This window comes from Physella acuta, unplaced genomic scaffold (genome assembly GCF_028476545.2).
Source record: "Physella acuta isolate Inbredline_101_S28 unplaced genomic scaffold, ASM2847654v3 ptg001358l, whole genome shotgun sequence".
Taxonomy (NCBI): Eukaryota; Metazoa; Mollusca; class Gastropoda; family Physidae; genus Physella; species Physella acuta.
Genome location: NW_026732873.1, coordinates 190014 through 217924, shown reverse-complemented (window position 1 = coordinate 217924; position 27911 = coordinate 190014). Strand labels below are relative to the sequence as shown.

Sequence of the window (27911 nt, the reverse complement as noted above, 5' to 3'; positions counted from 1 at the left end):
GGGGAGGGGCTAGATCTATATACTACATAGGCCTACTACATACACATGGCTGAGAACTTGAAAATATTTTTTTGCTTGAAGGGTTTTATTTTTAAGGCTACATTTCTATTTGCAGCTAACATTTTAGTTAGTAAGAGTAAGATTTAGACAAACTTTGATTGGAAATATTTGGCAGTGATTTCATTTCAGCAGCACCACATTTTACTCAAAACTTACTTTTCTGTGCTAATTTTCAATTAGAAGATGAAAAAACCAAATTATTTTTCTAATTTTGTTTATTTACAAAAAAATGCTAATAAAATGAAACACGTCCAATCTTTTAAAAGTCTTACTAAAAGTAAAACAACTCTAACAAGTTTTATTTAGATCTATATCCAGGGCTGTTTTAATTTGTTAATAACACCACACATGATTCTAAAAATTATTAAATTAAAAGACCTTGTGAGATTCTACCCAGGGGGTGATTTCATTATTGTTTAAATTTAATAGCCTATTTACTATCATAATTCAGTCGTGTATTCCCCCCCCCCCCTTATTATCAACCTTATCTTACAGAAAATTGCATTATACATTAGCCTACCACAATACTTTAAATTGAATTTTTGTTTTTTTATAATAACAATAGCAATTTCCTTCGAAAATATTTCCTGACCTCAGTCAACTTTGTATGTATCCATTTTTATTAGGCCTACAATTTAAAAAAAAAAGTCTTCTGAAAAATGAAGAAAAACAACCTTCTTCAGTTTCTAACTTTAATTTTTTAAAATATTAAAGTGTGTAGTCACACTGTTTGAAATGACCCCTCCCCCTCATCACACTTGTTTCAGGAAGTCTGAATCCCCATTCAACCAGTAGTGTGTGTGTGTGTGTGTGTGTTGTATTTAATATGTATATAGCTAGGCCAATGCAAAAATTTAATTTCAGTAAAACAATATAATAGTTACATATTTGGATAGGGGCTGTCAATCTGATTACAGATCAGTTTGAATTTTCAAAATCTGACCATAAACAAAAAAGTTATGATTTTTTTAGTCATTAAAAAACAGCAGTTTTTTCAGACAACCGGGGTAGACCCTGAAAGAGGAAAAATACTGGGAGGGTATGGACCAAATTTTTAAGCGTTTTTCACTAAAAGTGGTATAAAAGCCAGAATACTTTATCAATTGATGTAATTTTAAGACATTTTATAGATTTTTGTATGCTGAATCCAATGATGCTATTTTAAAAAGTGTCATTCGATTACTCAACCTACTAATCTCATAGATTATGTAATATCCCCCTTTCAATTTTTTTTAAACATCTAATAATCAATGTGATAAGAAGTCATTCTTTTAAATGTAACGCTGTTTTAATCTAAAATATGACATTTGTATAAGCTCAAGATAATGGTAGATTTAAAATGGTCCAACATTGTTACATAACTATCAAATGTTAAGGTTATGTAATCCCACCCTTTGCTCAAAATATACCATGAATTTGTTTTAAAATCACTTTTGCTTATTGTCAGTAAACTTCAAGTTAATAGCCTACTAGAAGAAAATATAACTAATCAAGTTTTTCAATACAAAGACAAGAATGCTATAGTAAATTTGTGATTATGTAACTTCTTAAAAGATGTTATGTAATCTATGTGCAATACCATAGGCCTACTCTATTCCAAAAATATAAGCCTATCTCATTATAATTATATTTCTTGTTATTTTAAATATCTTAATCCTTTTTGCTAAAGAATTAGCCTTGTTACAAATGTGTCTGATCAGAATCAGAGTGTGCTTTATGGTAATTACGTAATATTATTACCCATATTAAAGTTAATCATTTTTACAATGTCAATAAAATAAACTTGGGAGGAAAATATTTTGTTTAAAAACTTGCACAAGGTATAGTGTAAGTTATAGATATATAACATAAATTTATATTTATGCTCAATGATTAGGCTAGTAGTAAGTAGGTTTATGTATTTTGTAAGCCTACCAGTAGGCCTTTTACAATTAACAACTTTCTTAAGAAAAAAGCACGTGTTTGAGTGCTTGACTGTGTAGATCTAGTAGATTCTAGAAATTGTGTAAGATTGCCGTGTTTGGCTATACACAGACACGTGTACCACCACCAGCTTTTGCCTAGATTTAGTTCAATCAGACATGTGGGTAACCAGGTCTTCTGACCAACGAATTTTATTGCCCTATTACGTAAACACTACCGCTGGATAGGCTAGTCGGCCAACCCGATGAACGTGTCAGATGAATATTATGTAATCTCAGAGACAAAAGTCTGGCAAGATTTCCTGATCTATGCCCGAGGGTTTGTAACATCAACTCCACAAAGTGAAGGGGGAGGGAGGTGGGGTATGAAACCACCGCGAGCCGCTCGGGTACCGTACGGGTGTTATACAACATCAAAAGCGATGCTCGTCGGCTTGTCGCGTCACGGAGTAGTGGGGGCGGGGTGAGGCTATGGGTGTTACATACGGTGTAGGATGGTCAGTGGGTACCCCCATCCACCCCACCCCATTTTGGTCGATTTGGCAAGCTAGTGGTATTAAAATTTGTAGAAAAGAGCCCCGGATATAATTTAATTTATTTTTTAAAGCCAATTTTACGAAAAAGTAATGTACACAATTATGAAACGTTACACGAATCACATCACAGCATTGTTTGAGCGGGCCGAAGCTATTCGGATTAATTTCTAAAGAAGATTAATTTTGACGATTAGTCCTCAGCCGTAAATACTAACAAAACTTTTGTTTGACGTTTCAATGGGTTAAGACAAAGTTATGCAACATGTCTGTGTGCTTATAAATATAAAGTAGCAATAGCCGCCGAGTCAAACACGGGAACACATGTATCTATCTTTAGACATTGTTTATAGTATCATCCAATCGGATCAAGCGCCTAGCGTCACGTGACCACACACTCGGCTGTGCCACACGATGTGTAGTTCACCACAGCAGAGCGATTCAGTCGGACGGCGGCCGACGCGTTAATTTTTATTTTCGTTCGGTTTTAAAATGTATGGACGGCTTTATTACGAGGCGCTATAATACATGTCATACATTAAAATAAACGGCGGGATTTCGGGAATACAGCTCAGGGTTCAAATGTAAAATATGTCCAATAATAGACCGGGAAACTTGGTTCAACTTTGCGGTCCGATATCTCCAAAAGTATTTAACTTATTTTGACCACGAACCCTGAGCGTTATACGTCTACATTTAATGTATTCGTCTGCCAATTTAACTGTTGTAGTACGTAAACTCGATACGTGTATACAAATTTTGTAACGCGTCATCAGGTTAAAGACGGCGATTCGAAGCACAGCAGGGCGGTTCAGTCGAACAGCGGTCGGCGCGTCGTGTTTATATTTTCGGTCCATTTCAAAGTCTATAGACGTCCTTATTATAGGGCCTTATAGGACATATGATACATATTAATAAACGTCGAGAATTCAGGAATACAGCTCAGGGTTCAAATAAAAAATCGGTCCATAAATAGCTCAAATAACTTAGTTTAACTTTGCGGTCCGATATCTCCGAAAGTATTTAACATATTTTAACCAAGAACCCTGAGCGTTATACGTGTACATTTAATCTATTCTTCTACCAAGTTTCACAGTTGTAGTACGAAAACTCACAGAGTCTATAGACTCTAAGTAACACCTCCCTTTTAAAAAGGTGAAAAAGCCTCCCCCCTTATCGGCACGTCGCCGCGGAGGGTAAAAAATGCGATTTAATCGGCGATTTCTTCAACGTCTGAAATAATACAGAAATCAAACTAATACAGATAAAAAGGTTATTCAATTACGAACAGAATGATGTATAACATGTTAAAATAAAAACAATAAAAGCATGCAAAAAACAGAGTTAAACATGCAGGGGGTAGGGAAAAGCCGATTTGTCCGATTTTCTCGGCAGCGGCATTGGCCTAGCTCAATGTATATTTATATATATATATTATACATATATGGGTAAAGAGAGAATTTTTTTTTCTGGCCTTCTCAATGCAGATGTACCTAATGCAGGTTATATCCTTAAATTAAAAAAAAACTGAGGTGGGTAGAATATGAAAAGTATAGTAAAACCATTCAACAATTATAGCAACAATCACTGTTCATAAGGCTTGAACTTAGATATGGTTCAGTATGTCTCCACTAAATCTCTTTTTTTGTATAGGGTATAGATCTAGTTTCAGTTCTAATGTTCATGGTTGATTATTTTTGTATGAAAAGAATGTCAAATTGAACTAGATCTAGATCTATATATTTGTTAGCAACTACACTCTAGGCCTAGTTAGTTTAAAAAGGGATTTATTTTACTGAGTCATTCTTATGAATTATGTAATGTGTACTGATCCATTTTCAGTACAAAGTTTGCCTATTCAAATCCTGGTCCAGGTTTTCTTCAAGCTGTAGGTGTATCAGTGTATCCTGTAGTTTGAATGTCTGAAGTGGTGAACTTTGACCCACTTTTAAAGTTCACCAACAATGATTCAGCTAATCTAATTTCTTCTCAGCTGCTGTGGTTCTGTAACGTTTAACCAGGCTTTGATGTTGTTGTTTTTTTTTTTGTATGAAAATGTGTTTTAGTCTACACAACAAGTTTTCAGATAATCTAAAAGAGTGTTACCCATTGCTTCAGAAGGTTATACTAAATTCATGATCCAGGTTTGTGTTTTATTAATTGGCTTGCAGATATGAACTAGAATTCTAGGTCTAAAACTTTAAGAATGTTTTTACTTAAATTAAATTCAGTGCTATTCATCAACATTCCAACACAGGTCAAAGATAAGTATTCAGCAAATGTTCTTTTCTTCTACTTTGTAATCATTTTGTAAATACTATTTTTATTTTGGTTTTTGTCATGATCAGAAATTTTATACCAGGAAATATAAATTACCTTTTATTATTTATTTTATTTTTCAGAGGCCTGCTTATTCAACTTTAAATAAAAGACTATGGTGAACTGTTTAAGGACCTGCTGAAAAGTGATCTTGTTTTAAAGGAGTCATGTAAAGCTCTGTGCTTTGGTTTTAACAATTTACCATTTAAAGCTGAAAGACAGTTGTGTTATCGAAACATATGGTCATTGCCAGCATTTTGTAAACTAAGAGTTGATGGGACTAGGCGACTCACGGCTGACTCCCAGAATGAGTGGTAGTGATCAGGAATCCGATCCATCAGAGCCTCATAGAGTGCTCCAGCCGGCCAGTGGTCAAGAAGATGCGGAACCAGACCTACCCTCCATAGTGGCTTATCTCATACGAAGGTAGACTTGTGGTCCATAGTTTTAAATTTTCTAGCATCCATCTCTGCCTTTTTGAATCCGTGTTGGTATTCACAAAGATCTATGCAAGTATCATTTTCTTCAAAGTGACTTGTAAGAAAACGAGCAAGACATTTTATTCGGTAAATTTTTTTGATGTACTTCAATCTAAATACCAAGATGAAACATGTATAATGAGAAAAATATTTGAACATGGGGGCGCACTGCTGCACTTCAAGGTTGGAAAATTCTCATATTTTAATTAATTTTTTAAAATACTTTTTGTTTTTCATTTTATATCTTGGTGATGAAATGAACAGTGTAAAAGCTTTTTTTTAAAAATGTTTAAAAATTCAAAGTACTCCTTTAATTTATTTTTAAATGTGTATGATGTGGGAGGGGGCTTAATTGATGTTAAAATGTGCATTATCTTATTGTTCTTCTCATCACCAATCTGCTGTTTTATTTACCTGTGCCTATTTTTTTCTCTTTATAATGTTTGAGATATTTTAAGACATTTAAAAAAAATGTAATACTTATGTATTGAATAGGTGTCTAGCATTGCAGTATATATATCTACTTTTACTTAAAATGAAAATTTAAAACTGCATCTAATAGTAACTCCAATTAAAACAATTCCACATTAAATATTTGGTAAATAGGCACATTACTTGGGGATCTCTCTATTTATTATTTGTTTGTGAAAGAATTCTTTTATTTATTGCTGTTAAAATAAAAATGTTGACATCAATATATTGCACTGTATCAATATGGTTAAAACTATTACAACGTTTCTATAGCGAGGTTTAGTAATACCTTTATAACCATATTTTAAAAAAAAAAAATAATGTGGGCAATGCATTAAAGCAGGCATCAATTTTCTAATTTTATTTGTTATATTTTTGTTTACTTGTACAAATTGGGCAACATTGTAGGCTAATATAAAAACATGATGTTTGTTGTGTGGACAGTGGTCAAATACGTTTCATCACACAAGATACCGGTGGCTCGGACAGTGAAGGAGAATCTGAGAATGAGGTCGTTGACCCCAGCCCTTTAGCTTCTGTTGGTAATAACAATTTTTAAAATCCCAATAAGTTTTTCACAATAGGTTTTCCCCCTGTATTTTATGCATTATCTTTCTGGCACAGATAGTTGCACTGTTTAGTTAAATGTTTGTATAAAAATGGTCCTAGTGTAAATATTTTTTGTGTATATGTTTTCAATAGATAGTTACAGGAAATTTGTGTGTGGATTGGAATCATAAATGCATTTAATGGATTGTGCACATATTGTTTAACACAATAATAGGACATTTTTTCAACCACCACTCCCCCTCACATAAAAATTTATATAACAGGTTCATAGACCAGCATATATTATATTCCGAATCCAGGACCCCCCCCCCCCCCCCCCCACCCCATTTAGAAATATTTGGAATCTAAAAAAATGTTATAAATTGTTTTGTAAGGAAGCTTAATTAATATCTGTTTAATCAATTATTTAATTATTATTTTTTTTTTGACAGTTGATGCTAACCCGAGTAACAAAAAAATAATGGTCAGTAAAAGGTTTTTGCTTTAAATTTTTTTGTTTGAACATTGCTTTTAGGTCGAAGTTAAATTAACAAAATAGCATGAAATAACAATAAAACTGTCTGAAATTTTAAAGTCTAAGTTAAATTTCCATAAGGATGCTTTTGTATTGGATTCTGATTTTCTCTTTAGGAAAGTGATATATATGCATTGTATTCTGATATTCCCTGTAGGAAAGTGATATTTATGCATTGCATTCTGATATTCCCTGTAGGAAAGTGATATATATGCATTGTATTCTGATATTTTCCTTAGGAAAGTGATATTCTATTCTCTGTAGGAAAGTGATATATATGCATTGTATTCTATTCTCTGTAGGAAAGTGATATATATGCATTGTATTCTATTCTCTGTAGGAAAGTGATATATATGCACTGTATTCTATTCTCTGTAGGAAAGTGATATATATGCATTGTATTCTATTCTCCTTAGGAAAGTGATATATATGCATTGTATTCTATTCTCCTTAGGAAAGTGATATATATGCATTAGTTATGCAATCTTCAGGACGTTGGACAGACAAAAAATGGTTGTCCAAATTTTCTCCTACAGTTCCCAACTTTATAGCCCAGGTAAAATTATGTTATGCATTATGGACTTAAAGAGTACATTCTTATTATTATATTTGTAATTTAAAGAATACTTGATTTAAAAAAAAAAACGCCCAAGAAATATTATCCTTATTATCCTCGTTGTTTTAAATTGCTAGTGTTTGTGAAAGAATTAAGTATGTTTCTGAAATTGTGGTGCAGGTTAGCACATTTCAGCATTGCCAGATTTTTATTCTCCCTGCTAGCTTTACATTCTTTCAGAAAACACATATCATTTCAAAATACCTCCCAATTTTGTGTTTGATTAATTGGTGCATTTTGTGAGGATAAAGGTGCTGCATTCGTATGCCACCCTAGAATTACAAGTTAAAAATTTTTTTTAGACCTAGCTATCTATTATTGAGCAGTTCAAGTAGAGTTCATATATTTCTTGCCTTCAGTATATGAACGGTCAGCAGTGTGCCCAGCCTCCTTTACTTTCCCAAACGTGAGTTAGATACCCATCCAAGCTGGGTGGACTCAGAGACCTTCCACTGACTTAAACACAGATTCAAACTCGAGACTTTTGGGTTAGCAGTCTATCGCTTTACCTCTAGGCCACGCCCTCCCACTAGACTCACAAGGCTCTGTGATTTTATTAAACCTGCTAGAACCTTATGCTTCTTGGCTGCCACTAAACGTTTACTTATATATATGTGTATTATGAACACATACATATATCTGTGTATTATGAACACATGCAAATATCTGTGTATTAACACATGCCAACTCTGCTCTCAGCGACAGCTTGGCTTGAAGCGCCAGTGCCAGTTCACACATGGTGACAGATGTGTTTTGAACTCCAGGTATGGTAAAATTTTTAAATAGATATCTAATTTAATCAGACCTTACTGTTTTGATATCTATTGATGTTTAAAAAAACCACTGTACACATGCAGTCTACATACTTTCATTAGTCTTATGCCCTATATAGTTCTTCTTTTTATCTTAGTCATGATCTCTACTTGATATATGTTTATCCTAGTATTTAGTCCTACACATCACATCATTTCACCAGATTCACATTTTTTTTAATGTGAAAATCTCCACAGGAATTTCTGTATTAAGATGCATGTCTATGTAAAAACCATCATAAGTACATGGCTTACACAGAAAAGCTGTGTAACAGCTCCTGTGTAAAATGAAAAAAATTTTGAGATTTCTTATCTAGCTTTGCTGTAGATATACTATTACGTGGGACTTAAAACAGTTATTTCCTTCAAATGCGTACCAACTTAAAACAGTTATTTCCTTCAAATGCGTACCAACTTAAAACAGTTATTTCCTTCATATGCCTACCAACTTAAAACAGTTATTTCCTTCATATGCCTACCAACTTAAAACAGTTATTTCCTTCAAATGCGTACCAACTTAAAACAGTTATTTCCTTCATATGCCTACCAACTTAAAACAGTTATTTCCTTCATATGCCTACCAACTTAAAACAGTTATTTCCTTCATATGCGTACCAACTTAAAACAGTTATTTCCTTCATATGCCTACCAACTTAAAACAGTTATTTCCTTCATCTACATACCAACTTAAAACAATTGAATTTCTACAGGTTCCTCCCCTGTTGTGACTTGGAAATAGCCTCGTACCACCGTAAAAAAGCTTTTTGTGGTATTTATTCAGAAAACGGTGATGTCTTTCTCTCAGCGTGTCAAGGTAATTTTTTTTATAATAATTATCACGTATTTTACTAGTGCAATAGATCTAATAACCATAAATTTAGTACATGGATATAATGTGAGAAAAAACAAGGTCCAATTTAGGCAAGTATTAAGTATTTAGCAACAACCTGTTAATGACGATTCTATGCAGGTATAAAGACTTATTAACTAATCTGCTCTTTGAGCACATTTATAAAACAGCCCTAAATACAAATCCTTTTTAAAGCAGGAGTTTTATGATTTTTCACAATTTATATTAAGTTGAAAATTATGGATGCTCAAATACTTAAAATAAATGTAAATAATTGTTGTACTGTATGTTTTTGTTAGTTTCTAATTCATTATGTATTTGACAAGTCTTGATGGATATCAAAATGTATTTAGCTGAAACAGGAATTTCTAAGCATTTTGAAGTAAATAAAAATGAATCTAGCACACCAACTGAGGTTTAGATGTTTGAAACCCGTTAAAGTAGTTCTGTCTTCATTTACCACCTACTTTGAATGCTTTACATGTTGCAACATTTTATTTGCAAAAATGTATACTTGTAATGTGTTAAAATTGCTAATATCATTACCAGATCAGTTTATCAGAGTTTATGACACTCGCAAAGAAAATTTCAAGTTGATTAAGACCATCAAGGCTAGAGATGTGGGCTGGAGTGTATTAGATACAGCATTCAGGTAAATCTTGCATACTAGTGTTTTAGTCACAGATTTTAGGTAAATCTGGCATACTAGTGTTTTAGTCAAAGATTTTAGGTAAATCTGGCATTCGGTTTTTCATCACACTAAATAAATGACTACACACTTTTCTGGACATTTTTTACCAGCACCTATTCCATTGTTACTAGAAGTCAGACCCCTCTGCAAAAAAGTCACATTTCAACCTATCCCCCTCCCTCAAATGCAATATGAAACAAACATTTTTTTTTTGCAATTACTGAGTTGGGTTAATATTACATATGTTATTATTACTGAAATACAATTTACACGAGTCATGTTCAATAAAATAAAGGATTTATACACTGTATTAAGTTTTTCTTTGTTCTGTTACAGTCCTGATGGCTTATATGCTGCATACTCAAGCTGGTCAGACTGCAGTAAGTTTTCATCTAATGGCACATTTCTGGTTTTTGTATATAATTAGCTGTAGAAACAAGGTGTCCAGCTTTCCTGTTCTTGCCCAAAACACATAGGGCAGATGAAGTAGAGTTTTTCTGTTTTAGTGACCTGCTTAAAAGGTTACATTGTGGTCAGCACCATGCCCAGCCACATTTTTTTCCCTAAAGTGTCAGGTACTTATCAGAGCTGGGTGGACTAAGGAACATCATATATCCTCCAGCCTGGGATTCAAACTCAAGACTTTTGGGTTGGCAGTCATAAGGCCTACTATTTGACCATTCCGTCCCATGAGTAGACCAGGTTTCATTATGGGCACATCATTACAGCAGGGCATGTAGATCCACTGCCTGAAATATTTCTTTATGTGCCTTGACTAAAGGGATATGACTCTGAATTACCTGCCCTGTCAATTCTTATAGCCTATGACGTTCATTTGTCCATGTAAAACAAGGAGTACATTAGAGTTATAAGATTGAAACAGTTCTTTAGAAGTAGTGATGTCCCAACCCCCAGCAGATGGACTAAAGTTGTGTTTGAATATTCAGCAGTTTCTCACACACCCCACCTCATTGCCGGTGGTGGACTTAGGCTTTGTTGCCTTGTAAATTTAGGATCACCTTTATATAGCAGTAGCAGTTTCACCCCACCCACCTTATAGTAGGTGGACTAAGACTTTGTTGCCTTGTAAATTTAGGTCCACCTCTGCAGTATATAACAGTAGCAGTTTCACCCCACCCACCTTATAGTAGGTGAACTAAGACTTTCTCACCTTGTAAATTAAGGCCCACCTCTGCAGTATATAACAGTATCAGTTTCCCCCACCCACACCACACCATAGCAGTTGGACTAACTTTTGTTGCCTTGTAACTTTCAGTCCACTTCTGCAGCATATAACAGTATCAGTTTCACCCCACCCCCACCCACCCCACCCTATAGCAGTTTGACTAACTTTTGTTGCCTTGTAACTTTCAGTCCACCTCTGCAGTATATAACAGTATCAGTTTCACCCCACCCACCCCACCCCACAGCAGTTGGACTAACTTTTGTTGCCTTGTAATTTTCAGTCCACCTCTGCAGCATATAACAGTATCAGTTTCACCCCACCCCCACCCACCCCACCCTATAGCAGTTGGACTAACTTTTGTTGCCTTGTAATTTTCAGTCCACCTCTGCAGCATATAACAGTATCAGTTTCACCCCACCCCCACCCACCCTATAGCAGTTTGACTAACTTTTGTTGCCTTGTAACTTTCAGTCCACTTCTGCAGTATATAACAGTATCAGTTTCACCCCACCCCCACCCACCCCACCCTATAGCAGTTGGACTAACTTTTGTTGCCTTGTAATTTTCAGTCCACCTCTGCAGCATATAACAGTATCAGTTTCACCCCACCCCCACCCACCCCACCCTATAGCAGTTGGACTAACTTTTGGTGCCTTGTAATTTTCAGTCCACCTCTGCAGCATATAACAGTATCAGTTTCACCCCACCCCCACCCACCCCACCCTATAGCAGTTGGACTAACTTTTGTTGCCTTGTAACTTTCAGTCCACCTCTGCAGCATATAACAGTATCAGTTTCACCCCACCCACCCCACCCCACAGCAGTTGGACTAACTTTTGTTGCCTTGTAATTTTCAGTCCACCTCTGCAGCATATAACAGTATCAGTTTCACCCCACCCCCACCCACCCTATAGCAGTTGGACTAACTTTTGTTGCCTTGTAATTTTCAGTCCACCTCTGCAGCATATAACAGTATCAGTTTCACCCCACCCCCACCCACCCTATAGCAGTTTGACTAACTTTTGTTGCCTTGTAATTTTCAGTCCACCTCTGCAGCATATAACAGTATCAGTTTCACCCCACCCACCCCACCCCACAGCAGTTTGACTAACTTTTGTTGCCTTGTACATTTCAGTCCACCTCTGCAGCATATAACAGTATCAGTTTCACCCCACCCACCCCACCCCACAGCAGTTTGACTAACTTTTGTTGCCTTGTACATTTCAGTCCACCTCTGCAGCATCTATGAGGATGATGACAAACACGAGGCCTTACACTTTGACCCTGGGGACCACAGTTTTTGTATCTTCTCACTCATGTTTTCCTCTGATAATAAAGAAATTCTAGGAGGGTTAGTTTTTACTTTCAAAATTTTTAGAGGGTTCATGCTAAAATTTTAGGTTTGGTGTTAAATTTTTGAATTTTTTTAGATTGTAGTGTTTAACTTTTGAAATGTAATATTAAACTTGTGAAATTCTTGGAGTTTTTGGATTAAACTTTTGAGAAAAAATTTAGGGTTAGTGTTTATAATTTTTATGTTGATTTATACAAAACTTTGCTTATTTTATCTATATTTAATGTGTTATTCCAGTGCCAATGACGGACATTTGTATGTATATGATAGGGAGTCTAATCAGAGGACACTCAAGGTAAGTTGGATTAACTTGGATAGGATACAAATGCTCTTATCTTTAATTAACATAGCTCCTAAAGATTTTTTATCAATAGACTATGTGGTCATTACTTTAATTAATGAAGCAGAGGACATATGTTTAGTATACGTTAAGAGATGGTGCTGGTATAACGACTAGTTGCTAGTAATTTTACTGGACATGCCAAGTATTAATCGGAGCTGATTGGGCTCAGAGAAGCTATTTTTGGACTTGAGCTAATGACCCTGATAATTACTGTAATAAAAAGATCTGTGCACTTCACAACTACCATTTATATTACCTGACTTATGCTAGGTACCAGTGAGAGCTGAATTGGCTCAATGATTCACTACAGATTTGTGCTAATTAGTCCTTCTTGCTAATCATAGTAATTTTAGACTTAGAAAATTAGGTCTGTTTTGCACTCCACTGCAGCCATATATTTAACCTGACTTATGCTGGTTAGTGATTTAAGCTGAGTGTGCTCAAGGATTGTTCACACCCTCCCACATGAGCTGTGACTGCATGTTTTTCACAGATCAAAGCTCATGACGATGACGTCAACACTGTCAGGTTTGCTGACGCCAGCTCACAGATCATGTACAGCGGAGGGGATGACGGCTTGTGTAAGGTCAGTCACACAAAATGTTTTTACAATCGGAACAAAATTTCACTGTAATCTTGGTCTTATTAATACTTTATTTTAACTAAGAGTATGATTTATAATATGATGAATAATTTATAATAATTTAAATTATTATTTATGTCATATTTTTTCTTGAGTCCTAATATCAAGTTACAAAAAATTTATTTTTACTTGTGTCTTGCTATTATACATTGTTTTTGTATTATTTGTTTTAGTTAAGCTTTATATATTTACTTGTAAATATAAAAATAAATTATACATTGTTGTTACTTGTATGTTTTGTTTGATACTTTGTTTTTGCTCTTATCGTATTGTTACTAGTAAACTACTTTATTGAAAGGTGTGGGATAGAAGAACTTTGAGAGAGGAGAGACCAGTACCTGTAGGTATAATGGCTGGACATTGTGATGGTATCACATACATTGATACAAAGGTAACTAAAGAAGCAAATGGTAATGGAATAATAGAAGTAATTAATATGCTATTTCTGTTCTAATGATGTTTTAAGAACTTTTTTTTTTTAGAAAGACACATGAAATATTGTGATTTTTGTTGTTTTTCATTTTTGTTGAGTGGAGATAAACACATGACGTATTGTGATGATTTTTTTTATTCTTGTTGCTAGGGAGATGCCAGATTTTTTGTTTCCAACTCTAAAGATCAGACTATGAAACTCTGGGACGTCAGATGTTTTTCTAACCAAGAAGGGATTGAGGTGAATTTTTGCTTGTTTTGTTTTAAACTTCCTACCATGGAGATTACCAGCATATGAATATTAGATAATGGGACCAGTTTAACTGATCCATACATGTGCAGGTCTGGGGCTGATAGCTTAAGAACTGTTAGATTATGAGACTAGTTTAAAAATTGTCTCATAATCTAACAGTTCTTATGATTATATTAGCTCCATACCTGCATATAATGGGCAGTTAAACTGGTCACATAGTCTAACAGTTCTTATGATTATATTAGCCCCATACCTGCATATATGGAGCAGTTAAACTGGTCCCATAATACTGTTGGATTATGGGACCAGTTTAACTGCTCCATATATGCAGGTATGGGGCTAATATAATCATAAGAACTGTTAGACTATGTGACCAGTTTAACTGCCCAATATATGCAGGTATGGAGCTAATATAATCATAAGAACTGTTAGATTATGAGACAATTTTTAATGACAACAATGGGCATGGGTTGATTGATGTACCTATGTCTACAGGCAACAAAAAAAGTTGTCTCTTCCCAACAATGGGACTACCGCTGGCAGAAAGCTCCTAGAAGGAGTAAGTCTAAATTATATCAGTTTTATAGATAATTATTGAAAGTTTAAATACATATATTTCTATCTTGTTTAGACGGCTATAAAAAATTAGTTATCGGAAAAATTTTTATAAGATTCAAATCTTAATAAGAAACTGTGGCAGCACAAAAGAATGTTTGTTAGCAACGCAACCCACCTTGGAGAAACAACTCCAAAACAACTGCTGCTTTTCAGCTTGTTCTTGGGTAGACAAAGGGTATAAAGGAAAACCAGAAAAGAAAAGCAGACTGAAGTTAAAGTCAATGGCCATATGGTGCCTAACATGTTTCCACGTAATACTTAATTGTGTTGGAGGAAATCCTCTTCAATCTGACAATTAACAATGAAGAATGAAAAAGTCTTGATTGAATCAGATTTATAAAAATATATTAAAACTCTACACCACGTCACTTAATCAAGTTTTATGACTTCTAGTTTTCTAACACACACAAATATAATTTTCAGTGACCAAGAAACGAGATCTGGAAGGAGACACATCGGTCATGACCTATAGGGGTCACTGTGTTCTTCATACATTGATCCGCTGTAAGTTTTCACCAGAGGCCAGTACAGGGCAAAGATACATTTACACTGGATGTGCTACCGGCAGTGTTGTTGGTGAGTCAGACATTTTCACTGTGTGCTTTAAGTTTCTTGCTGTGTGCCAAACATTTACATCAGCAAAATAATAACAGACTTAAATATTACATTTTCAATCATTAAATTTAAATAAACACTCTAACACACACAAAAATTGTGTGTACATCGCGTTTAGTTATATTAGGTTTTATTAATATGTGCAAAAAAAGTTGGCAAAATTTAAAATTTAGACTCTAGGAATTTAATCAAAAGCATTGTACTTTTAGAGACCATTGCTTTCAGTCAATGTGTAAATGGTTTGAGAATTGCATTGATGAATACTATAATTGTATTTTTTCAGTGTATGATATTCTAACTGGGAAAATAGTGAGAAAACTGAATGGACACTCATCCTGTGTTCGTGATGTATCCTGGCACCCATATAAAAACAACATCATCAGCACATCAGTAAGTTAGAGTTCCATAAGTTTAAGATTTATACATCCCAAAAGTCAAACATATTGACAATTTTAAGTATTAGTGATATGCCCTACCACCCTTTTTTGTTTTAAACAAAAACATTTAGAAAGTTATATTTTCAAAGACTTGTACAATATGTATGTGTGTATCTTTGTATGTACATTTCATGAATTTGAGATATGGACTGGCACCTGTACAAAATTATTGTACTAATACCAGTAAAGTACAGCCCGTTGACTTTGTACTTACAAGCATAGCAAAACCGTTGTGTTTTTATGATGTGTCATGGCACCCTTACAAAATTATTGTACCAATACCAGTAAAGTACAGCCCGCTAACTTTGTACTTACAAGCATAGTAAAACTGTTGTGTGTTTGGGGTGTGTCCTGGCACCCTTAAAAAGCATCAAGTACAAGGAATTTTTTTTAATTAAAATTGACAACCAAATCAGAATTTATAATGAATACTTTTTACTTCTCAGTGGGATGGAACACTTCGCTTGTGGTATTATAATGATAACAATGCCTACACTTTGGAAGATTGTGAAAAAAGAGTGAGTATTTGCAGCCTTTATTTTATAATAGTTTCTCTAATAATATAAGTTTGTTTACTTGTAAGATAAGAATTCTTAGTTTAACATACCTTGACCCTATCGTATCTGATAGGCCTATATATATGGGGGCACCTGTGAATTAAATGGAAAAAAACCCACAAGGTTTGCCCACATTACGTTGTTTAATTTAGTTTGTGATGCATGTTTTTTTCTGCAAAGTATCATACATTAACTACAGCTGTTGAGCAGATTTGGAAAATAAAAAATTAATCACATTGGTCTGGTAGGGTTAAATATCATATTAAGAATATCTATTGAATAATTTTCTTTTACATTCACATTAAAAAAAATGATTATATAATCTTGTAAATCCATATATATATATATATATATATATATATATATATATATATATATATATATATATATATATATATATATATATATATATATATATATATATATATATATTATGTCAGTAATTATTTTTTCTGTATAATTTTTTTTATATCTGGCATTAGGTAAAACACAGTGACTGTTCTACGAAAAAAACAGCCAAGGTAAAGAAAACGAAAAGAAATTCTTTTCCAACACTGTATAATTAAAAACCCAGAGCAATGTATATTTATGTGTATTTCTAAATAAAATAAATATATACATAGTATACATATGTACAAAATTAAAGTGAAAGAATAATTTCATTGCAATGTACATGGAAAATGTTATTTTACTATGGTAATGGTTAATGAATGTTATTTTGCTTGTATTGTGCCTCTTGAATCAATGAATGTCACAATTTATTGGTTTACATGAGAAAGATAGTTTCTTTAGGATTGTGGGTAATCATTCATTCTAGCATGGTTGATTTTTATTCAGTTTAAACCATCCTTATAGCTGCCAGATATTTTTCTTTTTAGACCCATAATTTTAGACCTTACTGATTAATATTTGGGTTTTTATTGTAATCAGATATCTATAAACTACCACAAGTATTTTGGCCAAATCATTAGCTATTGGTCTCTATCAGGCAGTTTTTACCCAACTAGTAATCATTAGCCTGCATGGCTATTTTAGCCTACCGAGCAATTATTAGCCACCTCTGCTAATTATATAAGCCTACCTAGCATTCATCAAAACCACCCAGGCAATTTAGCCTAACTTGATTACCATTAGCCAACCTGGGTATTTTAGCCTACCCAGCAATCATCACCTGGCTATTGATACATGCCTTGTATCATGTCACAACCAGCACTAATTAACCTTATGCTCTAATTAACGCTCCCTACTGCAAACATACTTACCACAAGTTCCTGCTTCTGTCAAATGTTACTGAGGTATATGACTGAGCAGTTGTTTTTTTTTTTTTACAAATTAAAGTTGAACACCTTAAATGAGTTTTTATTTGAATTATACTGAATTCTGCTCAACACTCCTGGTTAAGAGCTGTCTTTCTAGGGTAAAATAGGTGATATGTTGGATTAGATCCCATTATGACTAGCACCTTTGTTGTGGTAGCCAAGTGTTTTAACAGCAAAATATGTGTGTAAGTATGTATATATATATATATATATATATATATATATATATATATATATATATATATATATATATATATATATATATATATATATATACATATACATATATATATACATATACATATATACATACATATATACACACACACATACATACATACATATTTGTTCACATTTGTGTGTGAAAATTTTAAATACAGACAGTAATTACTCAAGACAAAAGTTCTATATAAATTGTAAATAGTCAGATTATTTTATTAATTTAAAATTTCAATGTGGTAAGGTGTGTTATAAATTTTAATATTTAATTGATATGCTGTGATTCAGTATTGAAGTTATTATTTATCTCGACAGAAGCAAAAATTAATTTTATTGTTTTGTAGCTTATTTAAAAGATTTTTTTTTTCAGATCCAGATTTTTTAGTTAGGGTTAGGAATATCGTGTATCTGAATAAAGACTTCATACATGGATCATAATGAATATGAGATTTTTGTAGTTAGATAAGCTTTTAACTAATACATATTATATTGTATATGATATTAACTTTTCTTTTTATTATATTCAAGGGAGGTAAGAGGTAAAGACAGTTCACATTTCTTGATTGTTAAGTTACATCAATATAAGTTAGCAAAGATGCTAATGAAATGTATGTATATTTTGTAAAAAAAAATTAAACTCTTGGTGTGAAGCTGGGGACTTCAATGTCTTCACTTGTAACTTCAACCTAAAATGAGCAATAAATGATATTGAGCAAATTTCATGGATTGGATGTTTTTTGAGTGATGTGTGTTTGTCAAGTAGTAGTTCATGTTTTAAAAAAAACCGGAAGATGCTGATACCTTTTAAGGAGCTGGACACATTTGCAGTGTAATTTTACTTTAATTTTCAATAGGCCCACTTTTAACCTTAACTCCCAACCCCCACCACATTCCCACCCCTTATCTTCACGCATTGTCGCAAAAAGCCGCCACTCCAACTCAATCACGTCACTTAGTCTCAAGCAGAGGCGTAGCGAGGGGGAGGGCGGGGGCTGCGGACCGCACCGGGTGACACCATTTGGGGGGGGGGGGTGACACCAAGGCAAAAAATTGCAAAATATATAGAGAAAAACTTGAGGGGGGGGGGTGCAAATTGAAAGTTTGTCCCCGGGAACGGTCGCTACGCCTCTGGGGGTGACACCATTAAGTGCCGCACCGGGTGACACCCGACCTCGCTACGCCACTGGTCTCAAGTATCAGCAGACGTATTGTGCTTTTCTACTATCTAAAAGCTAGGATACTTTACACCACTTACCATCTACGTTGCACACACTGTACGACGTGGCCTATCAGTAGAGTGCTAGACAGCTAACCCGAAAGTCTCGAGTTCGAATCCGGCTTCAAGTCAGAGGAACGTCCCTGAGTCCACTCAGCCCTGATGGAAACCCAGGGAAAGTAAAGGCGGTCGGGCAAAGTGCTGACCACACTATCCCTTCATATGTTGAGGTCAAGAAACAAATGAACTATACTTCATGAACCCAATAGAAAATAAACCGGGAGTGATCTCCCCTAAACTTTCTCGAATATTCTAATATAACACTACGGGGGATGGCAACTTCTAGACATGATTTTTAATCCATTTTAATTACTCAAATTTTTAAAAATAGAATATAATCTCCTAGAAAAAAGAATTGCACACCTGTGAAAGCCAAATAAAACGTGCATAATAGTGCGGAATATTATTAGTACTTTATAAATTTACATGCGTTTTTTGAGAAATCGGAAATAGCGTAAATAAGTACTTCCTGTCAACGGAAATTACTCAAAATTTGACAGAAGGTAGAGAATTAGATCTTTTACTTACATATCACATTTCATTTATCTATCTGAAATAGTACTAAAGTTATAGGCTTTTGAAAAATTCAAAGTAGAAAAAGTACCACTTCCGGTTATCGGAAATCGCTCAAAAGTTGATACGGATCTACGATTTTGATAAAATACTTATATATGAAATGTCATCAACCTAACTGTAACGGTACTCAAGTTATCGTGTTTACACACGGACACACACACACACACAGAGAGAGAGAGAGAGACATACGGACAAGATTGCAAAATTATGTTTTTCCGTGTCAGTGAGATGTAAAACGTCGAGATTTGCAAAAATCTCGATTTTTTTTTTTTTTTGCACGATTACAAGACTTTTTCTATACTTCGTATATACGAGAAAGTAAAAAAGATCGTATTAGGCTTAATGCGGAATCTTTTTTATTTAGCAAATGGTAACCAAGTCAGCCCCCCCCCCCATCAGTTCCCCTGGATGCTGACACCCCCCCCCCCCCCCACCTTCCATACTAAAGTTTGCCATTTAAAAAGTGATGATTAAGATTAATTAAGAATCATTGAGCAGAGATATAGGGGGGATAGCAATAGCACAATGTGTTCACGGAACTGTTTGGGATAATAGACCTACGTCGATGAATAGTACAGAGACGTGTTCGTAGGGAATATATTCTGTGACCTTGTACTTTAAATTTTTTTTTTAATCCGTGGCCTTGGTCCACTTTCTCAACATTATCTAGATCTAGTCTGCAACAGTAGATCTACTTTCACGTAGAATGGTAACAGAAGTTAAAGATGTTTTGATACCGGTGTTTCCCAAAAAAAAAAAACGTAAGGGGGGGGGGTGCAAATCGAAAGTTTGAGGGGGGGTGAAAATCGAAAGTTTGAGGGCGGGGGTGCAAATCGAAAGTTTTGTCCCCGGGTGACGGGAAGGGTCGCTATGCCCCTGGAAGGAGTTTGTCGATTTAAAATAGGTGGTGCCCGCCACCCTACCGATATTTTAGAATGTGCTCTAGAGTAAAAAAAAGGTTGGGAACCCCTGGCCTAGATCTATAACTTAAAAGAAATCGGTAGAGTAATCAGAGTTTCTTCCAGGCATCTCTTCGGGGGGGGGGGGGGGGAGTTTTCCCCCTCGAAAAATTTTGACCGCCCTCCCGAACGAAATGAAATTTATATAATTTATATAGAAAATATATACTTTTAACAGTGTCCGCCCCCCCCCCCCCCGAAGAAAATTTACCGCCCCCCCCCCCCCGAAAATTTCAAGTGCCCCCCGGAGAAAAAAGTCTGGAATAAACACTGAGAGTAATAATCCTACTAATTCCTTTCTAATTATTGTACTGGAAGTAATTTTACAGCATAATAACATACTATTTTTATTTTATTTTTAAAGGCATACCTTAATTTAAAACACATACCTTTGTATGTTTTATATCGATCACAGTAATTATAGTGCCTGCTATAACATAGTATAAGATAAGAGGACATCGCAACTACAATGATTAGAGTTATGTTTAGGCTTCAAGTTATCTTGAAGTTGATTCATCAGCGCCCCCCCCCCTTAATGCCTACACGATTTGCTAATATTTATTTGTTTAGGCTGTATAGGACTTACAGGAACAAGGGTTTCTTTCACATTTTTCGGGGGGGGGTGCTGTGAAGGGGCGGACGCTGATTTAAGTATGGAGCCGATTATATTTTCTCCATAATTTGTATAGTTTTCATTTCGTCCGGGGGGGGGGGGGGGGGGGGTAGGCGACAAAGAGATACCTGACATAAAACTGACCTAGGGCTATTCCCGTCAGTTTTTAGCGAAAGCCTAATTTAAATTTAATAGTTATAATTATTGTATTGACAATATATTCGAATGCAGCGATATATTCAATACTGACGTAAGTGATTAAAGAGAGGGAAGGGGGGGGGGGGTATCACCGCCGACCCTCGGAGGTGGGGGTGGGTGGGCGATGGCAAAAACTAGGAAAACAATCAGAAAGTTCTTTTTGAGCTACTTTACACACATGAAATAGACACACAATCACGTGACTATAAATACCGATTTAAGTATTATCTAAATCAAATATAGGCCTACCCAGTCACCGATAAAAAGCGCCCCCTCCATTTTTAAAAGGGCGTTTAAATAGGTTTGGGCTGGCTTGATCACTACTATGAAGATTAATATGTAGTATGGCACGCACTTAAAGAGTATGTCATGCTAACTTTCTCTAGAATTATAAGCCTAGTCTGATCAAGGTTGGTGCGTGGAATATCGTTGGGTAGGGATAGGTTAAGTTTGTTCAACAATATGATTAAAATTCTAAAAATTGATCGTTGTGCGTAGTTTATTTTTTTTTATTGGTTTAGATATTCATTCCCCCGCACATCTAGATCTATATTATATTTATAGTTTTTCCTTGTTAATATTAACGAAAACTTAATATCCTGGATAAATTAATAACTCATTTTATGAATACGGGTAAAATTTTAACGGCTACCAAAATAAAATTGCCACTAACAACAAGGGCCGTAATTACAAAATTTTTCATCATAGGAAGATAACTAAGTAGCTACCGGAATTGCCAACAAGTAATTTTGACACAATTATTTTAACGTCTAGACTTAAAATGTTGCCTCAACATGTTTTTACTGATTCCATTCTACCTGTAAATTGTTAATATAAAGTTTAAAACGCTTCGTGATTGAATTGTTCTTTGATTAATGCCACTTACAAGTTATAACAATCACAAACCTGGAAACTTCAAAGGCTGACAAGACTGTCGGCTCCTTTGGACCCAATCCTAACCAAAGTCAAGTCACCTTAATAAACAAACGTTAGTAGACTAGATTTCTAGAATCTATTATTTTACTAGTCCATTGAATTCTAGATTTGGTAATGAACATATGAAATATTAATTTTGTAACCAGGCTCTATGAATGTTATGATGACAGTGCATTTCTTTTTTCGAAGTGACTACTCGGAAAAAGATTTTTTGGCAGAAAATATGAAACTCAACAGTTATGCGCATGCGCAGTGACCTTAATATCTGTGCTAGGGCTAGGGTTAGGGTTAGAGTTCTGCAGTTTGTTTGTAAACACGCATGCGCAGTACCATCGAAAACCACGCTGCAAATGAAATTTCTCTTCATTGTGCATGCGTATCTTCTTCCAGCTTATTAGCGCAATTTCCATTCTGGAGAATTGTGTTTATTAACTCGTCATTTCTGGGAATGGATGGATGAATGAATGTATGGATGAATGTGTGTCCGCAGCTTTAAGTCGTATCTCCTCCTCAACGAAGCGATATCGAGGACTAGTTCCAAAAGCAATTATGTTAAGCAAGTTACGAGGATGAACATAGGCCAAAAAAATTCCGGGTTTCTTTCATGGATTTCCCGGAAAAGCCAAAAAAACCCGAAAAAATGCAGTTTTTAGCCCATATCTCGGCAACCAGACCACTTAGCGACTTGAAACATGTACCAATCGATTTCTACCATAATTTAAAACAATATTGCCGAAGAAAGTTTTCAAAAATATCCTTTCGTTCGGTCACAATTTTTTTTTGAATTAATTAAAATTTGGACCGAATTAGTAGGCATTTTTATCCAACCACACCACACGCGTCATCACGTACAATAGCTGCGCCATCACGTTCAGTAGCTAGGCGCGCAATGGTTTTTAGTCATGTAACTCTGTTGTAAATAAAACGTTTTAATAACTAACCAATGGTTTTACTAACCCTGCTCTTGATTTACGCTACGACAGAGCTATTTTTAGATAACATAAGGAAATTTCACATAAATGTCACTAGACTTTTTAATTAACTTGTTTTTTATCATTATCTCAAAGTGGCTATTGTCATTAAATCAAATTGGACAGAATATGATTATGTAGCCTAACTTAATTAAAATTATGTAGCCTAGATCTATGTAGAATATAGCTATGGAACATGATAATCTTACAATATAGATCTAGCAGCTTTGTTAATCATTGTTATTAATATTTAGATCTAGATCTACTAGGCTAAATGTTGCTAATTTTCTATCAATTAAACTTACGATTAAGTTAAAACATTAATTTAATGCACTTGACTTTATTTAAATTTCAACAGTCAAACTATGGTTTACAGTAACAATTTTTTACGAAACTGAACAAATATTGCCGGATAATTTCTGATGCTATATCGTGAAATTGCCCAAAACACTATTTTGACCAGGTTTTAAGGTCGATATATAGTTTCTCGTTACTTTTATTAAAATATAAATCTATAGACCTAGGCTAGGTCTACTCTTTAAACTATTTTGTTTTTTCATTTGGTTTTGATAGTTGTATTTTTTTTGTCGAATTTGTGTGTTTGGTTCATTGTGTGCTGGCTTAATGAAATCGGCGCTCATGGTTTTGCCAACTATTATTATTAAATTTTAAAAATATTAGGCCTAAATTATTATTTTTTTTTTATAAAAATATAATATAAACATGCAACAATAAACAGTCTGAGTCCACTACAAGGACTACTCAGAAATACAATACCAAACAAATTACTATAAAAAGGTTTACATAATTTTAAGTGCTGTGTACTGATAATAATGCTGACACATTAAAAACTTGATAGTGCTACATAAACAATGACTTACAGTCTACAACAGCATTCTGGAATTTTTAACAATGCTACATTGAAGTTTTAGTTCTACAAAACAGGTAAAATATTAACACTAACAAATCCACAAGAAAACAGTCAGTGCAACATAAAAGGTATAGCTTACATTTTAATACTGGTAATGTTTAACTAAATGTGACTTTAGACAAAACTCATTCATTCAAGCATCTATGTGCTTGTACCACATAGTGGGCCTGTTTGTAACATTTTGTTTTAGTTTTTTTAAACTATTTAGATATTCATAATTTTTTCATCATAATGTCGTAATATAGGTTGTAGTCCAATCTCAAAGTGGTGAGGTTTAAATATTTAAATTATTTTTTGCAGTTAAATTATTATCGTAAAGTTGATTAGTTAGTTAAAACTATGCAGTTAAAATCCTTTTTGTAAAACTCAATGTATTTTTGTTTTCGTTATTAATAATTTAGGCAATCAAACAATATATTTGTTTTTTGTTTCTAGTTCTCTAATACCTAGCTCTAGTTATAAAATAATAAAAAAAAACTTATATAAGAATCACTGAAAATGCAATCTATAGTAAAGGGAGGCTACTTCAACCATCACTTATTTTGGCATTTTACATTAATTGCCTATCTTTAAAAAAAAAAACTGATACAAAAAAAAAACTTTTGTAATAACAAGCTTTCTACTATGTTCTACTAAGAATAAAATAAAATGATTTGTTTTAATTTCTTTATAAAAAAAAGATTTATCTGCCAAATATATATACAATATTAGTAGCTATTTTTTGAATCAACCTATTTTCAAAGTAACATACACACACACACACACATAGATATATAAATATATATTAATATAAATAAATCTATAATAATATAAATAAATATATATTAATATAAATAAATATATATTAATATAAATAAACAAATATATATATATATATATATATATATATATATATATATATATATATATATATATATATATATATATATATATATATATATAAATTTTGATTCCCTCATTTACAAAAAAAAAGAGTAAAATATAAAATCAGCCAATTATAACAGAAAAAAATGGTACTTAATGACACTTACTCTACTAAAAAAACACATCACATTGTAAAGTAAGAAATCCATGAAATTCATAAATAAATCCAGTACAGGATCACAAAAAATCCTGGATGTAACAAAGAAATCTGTTAAATAATGGTTATAATCTGTTAATATTAGAACAAAATCCACCACTCTATGTCTGGGTAGAAAGACTATGAAGGGCAAAAACAGAAAATAAAGTTTGTGCCAAAAAACAATTTCCTACACACAGAATGTTTTCAATACATAATGGCTTAGGTGACTTAATCATGTAATTGATCCACTGTGCGTGTCATTAAATAATGGATTACAACAAATGCTTTAGGCCTGTGGTTATGTTATCATTCCAGTTTTTTTTTAGGCGTAATTTAAAATAAAAATTTTTTGAAATAATATTTACATTTTTCATGGTTCTATGTTGTGAATGTAATATTAATAATTGAAGAAATTATTAATTGGACTGCTTCAATGTCTTACTAATTATTGTAGTAAACAAACTATTTTAAGAAAGTTTCATGGTGTAGACCTTATAGACAAAGCTTGTTATCGTACAAAAGTAAGATAAGGGAAGAGCACTATAAAACTTATTTGTAGATCATTCATTATTGCAATCAATAGAAAATGGTTATTCAAACATATCTTCCAATTTTGCTTGCCCAAAAGTCTTGAGTTCAGTAATGAACTTGAGTGTGTAGAACATCCCTGAGTCAACCTAGGCTTGAGGGGAACCTGTCTTATGTTAGGGAAATAGACCTGACCACACTATCCCTTAATATGCTGAGGTCACAGAAATAGATAAACTCTACTTCATCTGCTATTTGGACTGCCAGGTCCAAAAGGGCAATTAACCCTTCCAAATGACAGATGAACTTCACTTTTGTTCCGGTGTACCTTCATGTTATATATTTTTTATATTTTTTGGTATAATTGACTTCCATTGTTACCTAATTAAAGGTAAATATAATTACAAGTGTATAATTAGTATATTCTTATTTTTTAAGTTCATAGAAATGACAGAATGCTTAATTAAGAGTCCCCTGCGTAAAATTATTTGTTAGTTACATTTAACAAGCAGCAAAGCCTGTTGGACATCATGTATTTAAAAGAAAAAATATTAAACCTGGAAAATCATTGTCTGCCTTTTCTAGCCTTTATCTTCTTGACTTGTTCTGTGTTTGATATTTCTTAGGTTACACCCTTTAAGGACACTGACAGACCAATTTATTGTAAAGTAGCCTTTAGAAAGTATTTGTTAGTAATTTAAAATAAAATCTACAAATTAGAAGTAATGTTAACAAATTTTAGTTTAAAACGGTAAAAACAATTGTAAGACACATTCAGATCTAAGAATCCAGATGGAGTAGTTTCCCTGGATGTATGGTTGACAGATGAAAGTAGCCAAGTATAACAGTAGATCAACTCATTTCACTATTTTGTTCAAATATTGATTAATTGAAAAATCGACTATCATAACAGGCTTATTTCAGTGTTTTGTTGAAATGTTTATGCGTCGAAATATTGACCACCATTTCTGAAGTTTCATCTGTCCATCATGCAGTAGTTAAAAAAAACCTGTGCCAAAAATCTTTAACTTTAAACTTTAATTGATAGAGGGCAAAAAAAAACCAATAATTCATGACTGTGGACATTATTTTCTAACCCGTTTCCATCTTTTTCATTTAAAGCTATTTATCAACGAAGTGATTTACTACTGGATCAATACCAAGTTATCTAGAATAAATAAGCTTGCGTATGTTCTCAATACTGAGATAGATAAATGACGTAAGAAAATCTATTTGTTGTATTGCGTGCCATTTGGTATTAGTATTTTTCTTTTTAAAACATTTGCTTTCGAGCTGTGAAGTTGTTTGTAATTTGTAGAGCCTTTTTTTTTACAAGCTGTAAGCATTGTTTATAAGTTGCAGAGCCTAATTTGTTGTGTAAACAATGACTTGGGGTAAGTAAATAGAAAAATGCTTGTTGCCTTAATCTTTTTACAAGCGTTTTCTTTGGTTATAAAGTCTGTTTGTTGTCAGATTTGTGGTCAAATCTTGTAACTCAATTTTGACTAGTTTCTAACATCAATGTCTTTCAAGTTTCGTATATGATAGTATTATCTAATGATAATACACAAATATCTAATTTTTAGTTAAATTTGATATTTAAGTTATTCATTAAAAATTTATTTCAATAATTTTTACCAAATATAATATTACATAATAAAGGGTAAAAAACTTGAGTTGGCATATTTTATAATTTACAAATTAAAAAAACTAAGATGAAAGCTTTTAGAGGGCAGATAATTGTCATGTTGAGTTATGTTGCAAGCTACTGGTTTGGTTTTGCATTTTTTTTTATTAGTGATTTTTAAAAAATGTATTACTTAATTTGAAATCAAGGTAGATCATATCTACAGCTGGTAGTAAAGCATGATAAAAAAAAAGGTGATTCACGTAATAGTATGTTAAGAACTTTCAATTATGTATGTCCCTGGGAAGTAAGTTGTAGGGAGGGGGGGCGGAATTAATTAAGGTGCTGTATTTCTTTTTGTGTGCGTCAGTCAAGTTTGTATTTATTATTAATTACAATAAAATACTCTTTAAAAAAGTA

At 33.5% G+C, this 27911-nt stretch overlaps 2 protein-coding genes across 9 annotated transcripts in view; both read left to right on the top strand.

Moving 5' to 3' along the window:
• Positions 1–4469: 4469 nt before the first annotated feature.
• On the top strand, positions 4470–18432 carry LOC131927011 (DDB1- and CUL4-associated factor 11). 3 transcript variants are annotated; one of them, XM_059282661.1, is made up of 19 exons: positions 4470–4659; positions 4918–5260; positions 6229–6326; positions 6786–6817; positions 7323–7424; positions 8184–8248; positions 9007–9110; positions 9696–9798; positions 10174–10217; positions 12251–12374; positions 12615–12672; positions 13214–13306; positions 13662–13754; positions 13947–14036; positions 14544–14607; positions 15090–15242; positions 15565–15671; positions 16165–16236; positions 16758–18432. In XM_059282661.1, exons 2-19 carry the CDS (start codon positions 5109–5111, stop codon positions 16839–16841), a joined length of 1638 nt encoding a protein of 545 aa, XP_059138644.1. In that variant the 5' UTR covers positions 4470–4659; positions 4918–5108; the 3' UTR covers positions 16842–18432. The 3 variants fall into 3 exon arrangements, with proteins under 3 accessions (XP_059138644.1, XP_059138645.1, XP_059138646.1); XM_059282662.1 differs by lacking the exon at positions 4470–4659 and having other exon boundaries at positions 5140–5496; XM_059282663.1 differs by lacking the exons at positions 4470–4659; positions 6229–6326 and having other exon boundaries at positions 5140–5260.
• A 3709-nt stretch (positions 18433–22141) lies between these two features.
• Positions 22142–27911, top strand: part of LOC131927007 (calcium-transporting ATPase type 2C member 1) — a 28854-nt gene continuing 23084 nt past the window's right edge. For 3 of the 6 annotated variants that reach the window (XM_059282655.1, XM_059282651.1, XM_059282656.1), the window contains exons 1-2: positions 22152–22423; positions 26987–27083. The gene's annotated coding sequence lies outside the window, so the exon portion shown is untranslated. Of the gene's footprint in view, positions 22424–26986; positions 27084–27911 lie in introns of all 6 variants that reach the window. The other 3 variants (XM_059282653.1, XM_059282652.1, XM_059282654.1) reach the window with 3 other exon arrangements.

Coding starts and splice junctions, on each gene's coding strand:
- LOC131927011 (XM_059282661.1), top strand. CDS start 5,109: ATGGGACTAGGCGACTCACGGCTGACTCCCAGAATGAGTGGTAGTGAT. Junction 5,261..6,228: donor GTGGCTTATCTCATACGAAG/GTAGACTTGTGG, acceptor TTGTGTGGACAG/TGGTCAAATACGTTTCATCA. Junction 10,218..12,250: donor CTCAAGCTGGTCAGACTGCA/GTAAGTTTTCAT, acceptor TGTACATTTCAG/TCCACCTCTGCAGCATCTAT.